This window comes from Pagrus pagrus (assembly GCF_965226575.1).
Source record: "Pagrus pagrus genome assembly, chromosome: 9".
NCBI classification, from domain to species: Eukaryota; Metazoa; Chordata; class Actinopteri; order Spariformes; family Sparidae; genus Pagrus; species Pagrus pagrus.
In genome coordinates, this window is record NC_140193.1 from 23,025,992 (window position 1) to 23,038,169 (window position 12,178).

Below are 12,178 nucleotides of genomic sequence, written 5' to 3' on the forward strand. Positions count from 1 at the left end.
TCCGTGTATACAGAGAGAGAGAGAGAGAGGGAAGACAGGAACATTTTTCTGATTGTGTAAACATTTCTTTTCCTCCCCAGATCATTTGTGGACTCCTCCATGTATTTACTTTTCATTAATTATTGAAAAAAAGAAAATCGTGAAAAAAAAGGCGAATAAACAGTAGATAATTTTTGTTTAATGTTTCACACAGGATTCCAATCCTCAGTGCAATTAATGCTAATCACCATGGTCTTCCTGTTTAGCTTGAACTCGGAGTGTGTTTGTGAGTCGCTGGTATCTCTCTCGTCTACATCTTTTGCTTGGGTCCCCCCACCCCCACCCCCACCCCCCCTTTTTTTTCGCCCTCCTCCATCTCTGCTGTTAGTCACTGTGTCTCCTCGTGTTATGATTACATCACCCTTTCTGTCTGTTGTGTCCATTTAGACCTGAAATTAATCACATCCGACAATCTGGTGGTGCTATTCCCAAAGTTCAAAAGCTTTAGCGGTGAGAGAGTGATAGAGAGAGAAAGCTGGAGGGAGAGACGGAGCGAGATGGAGCGCATCAAGCATGTTGGAGGTACTTACCATTTGTAGAGTACAGTATATTAATTGCTTATCGGTTTTTGATTTCAGAGTCATTTAGAGTCAATCGAACGCATAATTTTCACAGCTATTGTTCTTTGGGGTTTGTTAATTGTCACCCCACTGGCAGAATTAAAAGCAAATTAAAAGCCTTAACTATTGACTCTATCTGAAGTCACTCTCCACAACAATTTCACAAAACAATGGGGAGGATTAATGAAAATGCAGCTTGATTTCTGTTCTCCAAAGCTTTTGCTATGGGGAACCAATTAACTACCCTTCAGGATGACTTTCACTTCTAACTGCCGGTCTGTTCCACTGCCAGAAACTGGGATTAATTCTCAATTAATCCCTCCACCAGAACAACTCTGCCTTTGTCTGCTGGGGAGGACATGAGCATACAACACCGAGGTTACCCCAAGCCTGTTTGGTGGAGGAACTCCACCCCTCCTAAGATTGATACACCCTGTAGACTAGCTCTTCTCAAGCTGAAAATAAGAGCCATTAAAAGGGAATGGTTGACAATGATTTTTGTTTTAGGATTTTGAGCTTTATTAGCCATGCATATTAATGAGTCAATTAATTCCATTCGTCCTCGCGAGTGGTCTGTTTGTTTTCGCCTGACCTTTTATCTTAGATGCGTTCACGCTTCGCTTGGTTTAAGCACTTACTCCATACTGTGTTTCCCATAGCCTCACGTCCAAAAAGGGAGTTTTTATGTGTTTAGCACTAAGATTCTCCCCCTCTCTTTTGTTTTCTCTCTGCAACTCTCCCTCTCTCATCCGTCCACCCTCCCCCTCTATCTTTTTCTCGCTCTTTCTCCCCCTGTCAGAATGCCTGCTGGATGTATTCCTCTCTAAATGTGACAGGAAATATGCTATTATAGCATGCAGAATATTTGCCTGATGGGATTTGCAATAAAATTACTACATTTCCTTTCCATTAGGATCTCTAAAACCCCTCGCTCTAATTTATGATTACCCTGGCAAAGAGACATGTTATATACATAAAGACTAAAGTAGCCCCCAGTCCACATTTAGCCCGTCCTGCTTTCAAAGTTAGTTGAGAGGACAGGAGAAATAATTGAAAAGTGCAGCTGGACTGTGTACAATCTTGTAAGGGATGCCTAGAAAATGAGATTAATCAGTGCACAGACATTGTGGGGAAAAGTTTGCAGTGAATGCCTGACAGTCGTGCTCTTTCTCTCATTTCAAATGTTGGCAGGCTAGCAGGCAGCTCCAAGGGAAATGCGCTCCTTTCATACTTGAGTAATTGATGAATTGTATGCAATATGCAAATGAGAATCCATAAATCTTATGAATGACAGCTTAATTTATGTGAGCCTTAATGAATGCAGGATTAGATTTTAATTAAATATCCTCAAAGGCACCCTGACTGGGTAAGTTTTTAAAGCCTTGTTTTGAAGACTTGTTTCATATGCATCGCAGTTCATGAAAAAGAGAGATCAGTGAGAGTGGTTAGATGAAATTTCCTCGCAGTTTGAAGATAAGACCTGTTCTGTTTTGCTAACCAAAGGCACTTGCAATTAATAAATATTGGAGCAAAATCATATCTACCAATCTCATTTAGGCTTTCCTGGAACTGCTCATTCTCATACATTTGATTAACTGCATTTACTTTAAGCGCTATCTGATTTCTAACATTTGGTACAGTATCTTTTTAATTAAGAGAATCATCCATTAGGCATGGAAAAGTCAACCAATTAGGCTTTCCTCATCAGTTCCCGCGATGTAGCAAGTCTGCTTACTCATTATCAGAGCCTGTTGATGTGATACTAAACAATCTTGGACTCTGTAGTTATGGCACATACAATTATGAAATCAGCTTTTAACATTAATGATGCATGGGAATAATCAGCAATTTATCGTGTTTTAGATCTTTTTTAGATTCTATTTCACAGCTGAGAGGCTTCAAACAGCGCTAATAGAATGTGATTACAAGAGTAAGCTCTTTGTAGCTACTGTAACAGTGGTTTTCTCCCGAAGCGCGGCGGCGGTTTCATGACACAGACTTGAGGACAGCGGAAGAAGCGTGACTGGCTCAGAGTTCCTCAGTGCCATCGGACTCTGTGATGGCCTCACCCAGCGTGGTTCTAGTCAGGTCTGAGCCCAGACAAAGGCACCAGGAAGGCACCCACTCTCTCAACTACTACTGATCTCAACCCTGCACATTAGTCCACACAGGGATCAGAGCGCAGACAGCACTTTAAAAGGGGTTTTAGTGGGATTGATGCTAACTCTCTCCCTCCTTTGATTTCACACCATTTGATCTGTGATATATTGTTCCGTAACAAAGGTTCCCAGTTTGCAGGCGGATGCAGCTGTTCCTACCCCTAATAAATAAAAGTGTGTTTTTTTTCTCTCTCTCCTCGCACTCACAAACTCGCTGTAATCCAGCTATCTAGATCAGATAAGCGCGATGTGGCTACCTGTGCGAGGCGGTGTTTGACAGGTGCAAGGGGAAGCTGATTGAGATAATCCAAGAATAGGTTCAATGCAAATACAGATACAAGATGGGGGTGAGGATAGATGGATGCATGAAAAAGATGGATGAGTGAAAACATTCCCATGTATCACACTGTGACTCTGAGATTATGATCATCACAACCAATAGACTGCCAAGGTCAGCAGGAAGTATAAATCATCTTTTTTTCCCTTTTTGTTGAAGGCAACATATATTCCTGTCATTTTCACAGGTTTTGTTTTGTTATTACGATCATGACTTCACGTCGCTATTACGCAACGACTATTTTCATTATCAATTACTCTGACAATTAAAAAAATAATGATAATTGTTCGGTCTATAAAATGTCAGAACATTTTTAAAAAAGAAACAAAAAAAACCCTTTTATATTATTATATTACTTGGGGTTTGCACAAAGTTTTCAAAGTTTGGAAAATGCTTAATTTTAATTATTATGCTTTCAAGTGTCGGAATCTGCTTGAATAAGAATGAGTAGCTCCTTGAAAAATGCATGATTTTCAACAAAGTCTGGTGTTTCGTCTACACAATCACTCATGTAAACCAAAAATCTCTTAATATTTGAAATGAAATGTTCCTGTTGTCATATTAGTTTATCGTCTCCTGGCGTCTAAATCAGTGAGAATTAAATGATTCTAATCAAAACATACTATCAAAGTTAACAGCTGGTACAAAACAAATTGACAATATCCACTGATTGCTGTGGGCAAAAATGAGTTCTGTACACTTTTGTACATTTTTCCCTTTGCATTTTTAGTAACAATTTAGATGTAATGATAAAGATTTCAACAGTCTAGAAAGTTTTTGGTTGAGGTACATTGAAAAGGCTTGAAAAGAGCATGAATGTTCCTATCATGACACTGTACAAACCTTTTCACTTTTAATTTTCTGCCCATCCATACTAAAACTGAAAGACATTCAGTTTATATATCCATACAAAAGCAGAGAAAAGCAGCAGATTTGCACATTTAGGACACTAACATGTTTGACTTTTCTGCTTGAGGAATGAATTAAACGATGAATCATGTCAAATCATGTTTATTATTGCAAGGCTTTTCAGAAAAGATATCCTCTCCAAAAGGAACCACGTATGTTATTAATAAAGTACTTCTTAGTTCCTCATCTGTTAGTTTGCATGAGCACTGTGTTATCTGTGCTTCTGTGTTTGCTGACACGGTGTTCTCCAGTCAAGGTGGGAATCAGAGAACTGAGATCACATTCAAATCAGCTGATAATTAATTAGACAATATGTTATCACCACAAATCCACAGTGGGGAATCAGTATCTGTTGATTATTGACTGTAATGTCATTTGTACACGTGCTTGTCAGTCTCCCTTTGAATGCAACAAGGCAGCCGTTTCTTCAGAGCAGAGAAGACAAACAAAAATAACTCATTTCAAGGAATTAAGTTAAACATTTCATCTTTTCGCCTCAGCCGTCCCTGATGTCTTATCTGTGGGGATTTTAAATTGGTAGTAATACACCACAGCCATGTTATCCCTGTCTTTCAACAAACATAGTTAACCTCTCGGGGGAGATGCGCGCATATTGTTAAACTGTTTGATTGAACCAAATACAGAAAAACTATAAACTCAGCATATTCAGGCCCCCTGATGGTCTGAGGCCTCTGAATTTCTGCCTGACCTGGCACTTAAAAGGTAAGAAGCTGCTTTGTTTTATCAATAAGACCTTGTTTTCATGGCTGGTCACCACCCCAGCAAACCAATCAATGGGGCATGCTCTGCTATCGCTGTGAGAGAAATGAAAAATAAACCCCAGATAATCCTTCAGTTAAAAGGTTACTCAGGGCGATAAAAGCTATTTTGTTAATTTATTTACTCTCTGCAGTGGAGAGATAAAGAAAAGGAACAATTAGGGAATTCTAGGTGAGAGATTTTAAAAGGGCAATGACATTGGGTTAATATTTTATAAGGCCTGATTGGCAGAGACCTGGAGAGGCCTTTTGTTTACACAAGCCCCAGACGGAATGATTCACTCGCTTGTTTTGGCCGACTGGGCGGAAATGGAATAAATATCTTCATCCTTACCTTTTAGAAACGTCAAACAAAAGACTGAGATAAAAGGTTAATGGCTCAATCATAACCACCAGGAAATAATATTATGCTCTTTCTCTGCAAACCGGAGTCACTATTGACATAATCAGGTTGAATTCCTAAAGATATCCGAAGATGGGAGGAGCAGACGATTTTTGTGTGTAACTAAATCCACTAAGGGAGTGTGCTCACTGGGCTAAACATTACATTTGTGGTTTCAATTGATTTATAACAGATCATAATCACTGCATTAACAGCGTTCTGGGTAATAAGATCTCAGTCACTGCTTCCGTCGACAGAAAAGAGTCTGATAGTGAGATGTCAGAATTTTGCCACGAGATCAGAAAACGTCCTGATATCTCATGCGATATTATACCTCTTATTATACCTATCACCTCGTGTTGGCTTCCTGTAAACGGGGTGAGAACGCGAATTTAATTATTGTGCTTTTATTGCATTGTAGCGCTGAAATTGGACTCGTGTGGAGTGTATTGTTGGGCCCCGTGTAATCTGATTGCCTGCGCAGTGTAGTGTGTTGGATAGTATCAGGTTCCAGCCGACTCTGCTGGGTCAACACACGGCCGGGCCATTAAAGGAAGTCTGGTTCAGGGAAAGTTCACCGCTATTTTCTTTTCACCATGGTAGCGAAACAAAAAAGAGAGAATAGATGTGTAACATATTTGTGGCCCCAGCCCAAAGCTGGTGGGGCCTATTTTGTTTCCCTAATTGAAGCCAGAGTTATGAGGGCCCTGAGTATCTTTAGTGTAAATATAAATAAAGGAGGGAATAAAATTCTTTCATGATTGACCTCCAATACAGAAATAATATTGTCCAAATAAGTCCAACTCTAAAAAGCCAGAGGTCCGTATTTGCTCAAACACGTAAAGTAGAGAAGAGAAAATGAAAAGAAAGCGAGGGAGATTAGAAAAAACAACAGCGGATAAGACATGAGAAGTAGCAAAATTCCAATCATAAATCCAGTTGTGCTATCTTTTTTGTGCAATAATGGCCTAGTTTGGAGCAGTTTCTGTGCCAGGCTATTTAGGGAATCAGCATCTGCTGCTTGATAAATAGCCTGGCTCTTTTGTTTGAGGCCAGGTTCAGTTCCTCTCTGGACCCAGCTTATTAGCCTGGATGGCTCTGACCAGCATTAGCATGCACTCCTCAGCTGTGGCGTTTCGAGGAACTAAATAACATATTGTTAAGAGACATTAAGGCTAAGCTAAATGAATCACGAGGCTGTGAAAACATGGAATAAAAGATTAAAACAGCAGTGGCACACCCTGTATAATAAAGTCCATGCATAAACCCACTCGGTCATAAGAAAAGGAGACGATAACCTTCATTTCTGAGAGGCTTTCCTGTTGCTCGGAGGTTCCTCAGTTCAAAGCTCCTGTTCAATTGGTGCATCGCTTTCATGGCTAGCCGGTGTTATTTGTGTGCAGAGAGTAGCTGAAATGCTATCCCTTTAAACACACAGACAGATTCCCTTGCAGCCTATCTAAACATTACCTTTACTTAACTGGGTCTTTGTACCTGGGTTCACATCCTTTGACATGATCTAAGGTTGATGTGACATTTTTTTGTCCATTCGAGGGCCTTTTTGCTTTTAGTATTGTTGGTAAAAAAGCCTTTTACCCATCACATACCCTCTATTGAGGTCTTTCATAAATAATTCAGCCAGAGTACAAGTGAAAGTGATGACAGCAAAACTGTGTGCGATCTCTCCCTCTCATAAGATCAAAGAGGTGCTTCTATAGAAATAGGAATTACATTTCCAGACGTTCCTGGGTTGAGCCGGCACTCATTTCTCTTTCTGCCTCTCTCTTGCTTTCTCCCTCTCTCTCTCCCTCTCCCTCCTTTCACTTTCTGCCATCCGCTCTCCCTCTCGCCACTTCTTTCTATCACTTTTGTATTTTCCCTCCAAAGGGACACAGTTGGGTGGATGTCTGCTTTTAGTCCTAAAACCTCCAGAGCCGGTATATGAGAAGAGTCAGCACATTCAGACAGATACAGCGAGTGCACTCTATTAGCAGGACTGAGGTAAATAAACCTCACAAGACACGGCTGAATAAACTCAACTACTGAGGCTGTGTGGTATCTGAACTAAAACGCTGCATCGCTCTGTAGATACTGCCTTTGGGAAATGTAGTGAAATGTGCTGTAACACAAACAGCCTCATATACTGTGCTGGATGATAAAGTCCAGAATGAGCCTTGACAAATCGGAACAGCTCATCAGTTGGTTACATTAATTTCATTTTAGACATTTGTTGTTCATAAACAACTTTTTCCTTTTAAAAAAATGATAAATCAGTAATCATCAAAATTAGGGATGGGAATCAGGGCTACTCTCGATGCAATACATGTCACGATACGCTTCCCATGATAATGATGGTATCACCGTGCAGCGCTCTGGCGATACTTGATACTCTGCAAGAGAATCATCTACATCACATCGTCTGTGTGACCTAAGAAGAAAAAATACCCCTAAAAAAAAAGCAAAAAGCAGAAATTACGTATTCATTAATTCTACTGTAGTGTCATAGAATTTGGCAACTGTGATAAAACAATGTACAAAAAATGCATATAGTCTCTTTAACACACACACTGACTGCAACTCAACTTGTCCATGTCCATGTGTGCCGTCATTCCAAAGAAAAAAAGGGCCAACTCTCAGAAAGCACAACAGCTGGGAGTTAAAATATTTGAATGAAGGACACAAATATGCCCCACTAAAACCTGTATAAAACCCAGGCTAGGTAAATTAATTTTACAGAGGATTTAATACCATATATATCTGTATTGATATTGTGTCACACACCTGGTATATTGTTTGAGAAACATTCCGATCATGACAAATAACACTAAAATACCATTTCATGCTTCTTGTGACCACAGTGATGTATCATGCCACCAGATATTCAGCACATATTTGGAGGTATTCGTTGGGAGATTTTGCTCAAAATTAGCCAAAAGAATGGACGCCGTGTAAGCATGTTGGCACACCCATTCAGACCTTATTAGCAGAATAAAAAAGAAGTTAAATTACATTCTTCTAAAGGAGCCAGACAGACGCTCAGCCAACACGTCGCAGGTTTGATTTCCGGCCCTGTCCTTTCTTTGTAAAGCTGACACCCCCCGTGGTTTCAGCACGTTACAGAAACCCTTTGGTGTTTTAAAGATGGATTAAAACTCAGTTCGTATTAGAGAGAACTTAGTATCCTGGTAAAGCTTGGAGATGTACGTGAAATAATGTATGAAGCCAATATGTCACCTGTGTCAAGTCACCATAATTCATCTTCAGCTGAGACTCCTTGTCCATAAAGAATATACCTCTATAGGATCTCGGCCCCCTCATTATGTCCTCATTGCATTTTTTTTCTCACCCTGTAGGCTTTTCTTTGTAACTATAAGCCAGCAAAGTAGGTATTGATTGCAAGTCGAAGCTGTATTAATAAGCGAATGAGTAAGATGTGAGGAAAGTCAGGTGTGTATCTGCTTTGAAGGCCCTTTTCTCCTCCACAGTAAGGTGGCACAGTCATTTATCACGGCTGGATCTGTGCCCCTCGTTTGGTGTAATAAAACTCCCCCATCAGAACCGTCCAACAGGTCTGAATCACTCTGTCACACCACCTTCCAGCTAAGGCACGCATTAAATCAAGCAAGCAGAACATTTCCTAAGGCAGCCATTGCCTTTTAATTTCCTGAAGAACCTTAAAATATCATTCATTACCAGAACTACACATATTTGGTTTTTAAAAGTCTCATAAATCAATAGTGGCCTGACTGCAATAATTATAACAAGTTAACATGTAATTTCCAGGCCGAGGGCCGCGCACTGGATTTTAGCATATGCAAACGAGGCAATTCAAATAGTGTGGGGATATTAATACGGAGGAACAGGTAACGAGGTACGGGTTATGAATTATGCATCAAAAAGTGGTTGATCTTCAATAAAGGAAATGAATTCACCGTGTAATCTAATTAGTTATGGAAGTCTATTATGTTGAGCTGCAGAAAGCAACTGTCCTTGAAAAGAAATTTATTTACAGTACATGTTAGCTGTTTGGAATGGAATTGCATTCTGGAGTGCTTCAAATGTTAACACCCCCCGCCGCCGCCACCACCCACACCACCCCTCTTCCCTCTGCCAATCTCCTCTTAGTCTCTCACCCACGTTCTCCTCCTTCTCCTCTGCCTGGTGTTTTAGCTCCAGACCTGGTCGGCCTCCGAAGAGGACCCAGAGTGTGACTTCGCCTGAGAACCCCCACATCATGCCCCACTCAGTCCCCGGCCTCATGTCCCCTGGCATGATGCCACCCACAGGTATGGTTGGTAGCACTCTGTCATTGTTGCTAAGGCTCTGATTCACAATGTCTGGGTATTTTCTATCTCTCCCTTTCTTCCTTTCTATCACACACAGACACACACATACACACACACGCACGCTCATGCACACACATACACAACCTCCCCACCACCAGTGGCCTCCCCGCAGCTTGTCCTCGAAATGGCAGCCAGTCCAAAGTGACACATGCACCCAACCACCAGACACCAGCCGCTCACTCGTTTACCAAAAACAGATCCTCTGCTCAACCCCCCGGAAACCAAGAGGGGGGGAGAATAAATTGAAGTGGAGATCTTTTCTCTCAGATTATTCCAGTAGATGTTGCATTTTGCCGTGAGTGCATTCTAATTAGTGCGATTAAATCCACTCCACTGGTATATGTACATAGGCAGTGGTGATGCTAAAGCAAGCTTATCGCCACAAGAATCAACAACAACCGTTTGTGCCCTAACTTAGCCCTGGGCCGAGTCTTATTGCAACTAATGCTTTTGTTCTATTTGTGGCTGGCTTCATTGTGACTGCTTTGATGTTGGTGGCTGTAAGTGCTCTGATTTGCATATTTTGCTCTCCTTCTTGATATGTCTTTAATGATATTGTGCTGTCGAAACAGCGCCCTTTGAATGCTCATTCAGTGTACAGTATACATTGTACACTGACTGTTTTTTTTTTTCATGCTTAACTGCAATGGTAATATTATTTATATTGTACATTTCATTAAAAGTAAACTGCTTTTCATTGAAAGGCAAAATATACAGATATAGGTATAAACATGACAACATAGAAAGCATAAGAAATACTAGAGTCGCACTCAGTAGAGCGCATACCTTCACCAAGTCCCAGCAGTCCCCAAGCCTAATCCAATATCAGACTCGACCGCCCTGTATCACTATAAATTTTAAACCAACTATAACCGCTTATCCATAATTTAAGATCACCATATCTGTAACAGCTAACTAGGCTGGAGTCATAATCTCCATTGGGTTGTAGAAGAATTTCATTGTTTTATTAGAATCTCACTCATAGATACCAGCCAGCCTGACACCTGATTTTTTTTTCATCAAGATCTACGCATTATTCCCTGAGAAATGAACAAAAATTCCCAGATCCTCCCCAAAAGTTACTGGCGTCTACTCTGGGTCGAGACATATCCTCCATCCAAGTTTTGTGGAAATCCGTTTAGTAGTTTTTGTGTAATCCTGCCGACAAACCAACCAACAAACAAACGCGACACAGGCGCAAACCTCCTCCTTATAATAAGGACCTCCTTGGTGGGGGTAATAAATATAAGAATACATGCATTTGTAGCATAGACCTAACATACAATAAATATACCACACAGCAATTAAAAAAAAACAAAATATCAACACAATCAAATAGAAACCCCTGCCCTGTCGCATAGCCACACATGCAAGCAACTATGTACCTTCAGTGTATGGCTGCAGCTAACAATCACTTTCATTATAAATTAATCTGCTGATTATTTTCAGGATTAATTGTGTAGTCTATAAAATGTCGAAATTTTGTGAAAAATGCTTATCACAGTTTTCAAGAACGCAAGTGATGTCTTCAGATTGCAGTGCAAAATACAAAGACTTATCATTTACTGTCATGAAGAACAAAGAGAAGCAGCATGTCCTCACATTTAAGAGGCTGGAATCAGCAAATGTTTGACATTTTTGCTTAAACTATCAATTCATTATCAAACTAGTTGGCAATTCATATTTTTATTTGATCGACCAATTGACTAATATTTGCGGCTTGACTTCAGTGTATAACAAGTTTAACAGACGTGTAAATATCCTACCAAACGTGTTTTGCCATCTCTGTAAAAAACAGTCTGGAAGTGTTTTTTTCTTTTTCTCCAAGAGGCAGCCAAGCAGCGTCTGTGAGGTTTTTGAAATTCAATATTAAGCACAGATTGGGCCATCCTTGTGATTCAGTACAATGGAGGCTCACAGGCTAGTGCTTTGAACTCTGGGAATAGGGTGAGGTCACTGGCTATCTGCGCTGTAGTATATAGAAGGCGAACTTAAAGGCCGAAGTGAACACAGAGAAGGACAATGATGAGAAAGAGCCGTGTTATTTAGTGGAACATAAAGCAACAGAAAAGCCTTTTGATATCATCCCCTTTCAGCCCAGAGGGACTCTATGATCTTGACATTTAGTCAGGGTATTCGGGGGGCAGAGATAAAGTAATTGAGGTTTTTGGTGTTCTCATAACTGCCTTAAGCTTCCTAACTGTGGCAAGACAGAACTTTCCCATCAATTTCTATGTTCTGATTAAACCGTTTATTGTTTCGATGATGGTATTAAGCATTGAACGTCAAGGAATTTACAGATTTTGACAGATTAATAATTAAGTACAATTGACCACACATAAGTTAGCATCCAAGCAGGCGAATAATTGATCTCCCTGTCATGTCCAGATGTGCTGATTGATGATTAAAAAAACGACATTGAGAAACTGTCTTAAATAGTTACACTATCATGTCATGTCGCATTAGTTCATTTCTCAGATGAGTTAGCGCCTGAACACACAGGCAGAATGTGGGCAGACGGCCTTTCCCGAGGCTTCACCAATCCCTCCAAGACTCCGCGAAAAAGCCACTGCATCATTTAATTTGGGCAGCAGAGAGAGAGCCAACACTCGATGTAATGTTTTGTTCACACAGTTGCATGTCAGATCTCTCCTGGTGTTACACTTG

General features: G+C 40.4%; 1 protein-coding gene across 4 annotated transcripts in view; it reads left to right on the forward strand.

Moving 5' to 3' along the window:
* The window catches only part of dachd (dachshund d), a 99,123-nt gene that overhangs the window by 40,663 nt on the left and 46,282 nt on the right, over window positions 1-12,178 (forward strand). For all 4 annotated transcript variants that reach the window (XM_084362034.1, XM_084362033.1, XM_084362036.1 and 1 more), the window contains exon 2: window positions 9,336-9,451. In XM_084362034.1, coding sequence (XP_084218160.1) covers window positions 9,336-9,451 — 116 coding nt within the window. The remainder of the gene's footprint in view (window positions 1-9,335; window positions 9,452-12,178) is intronic.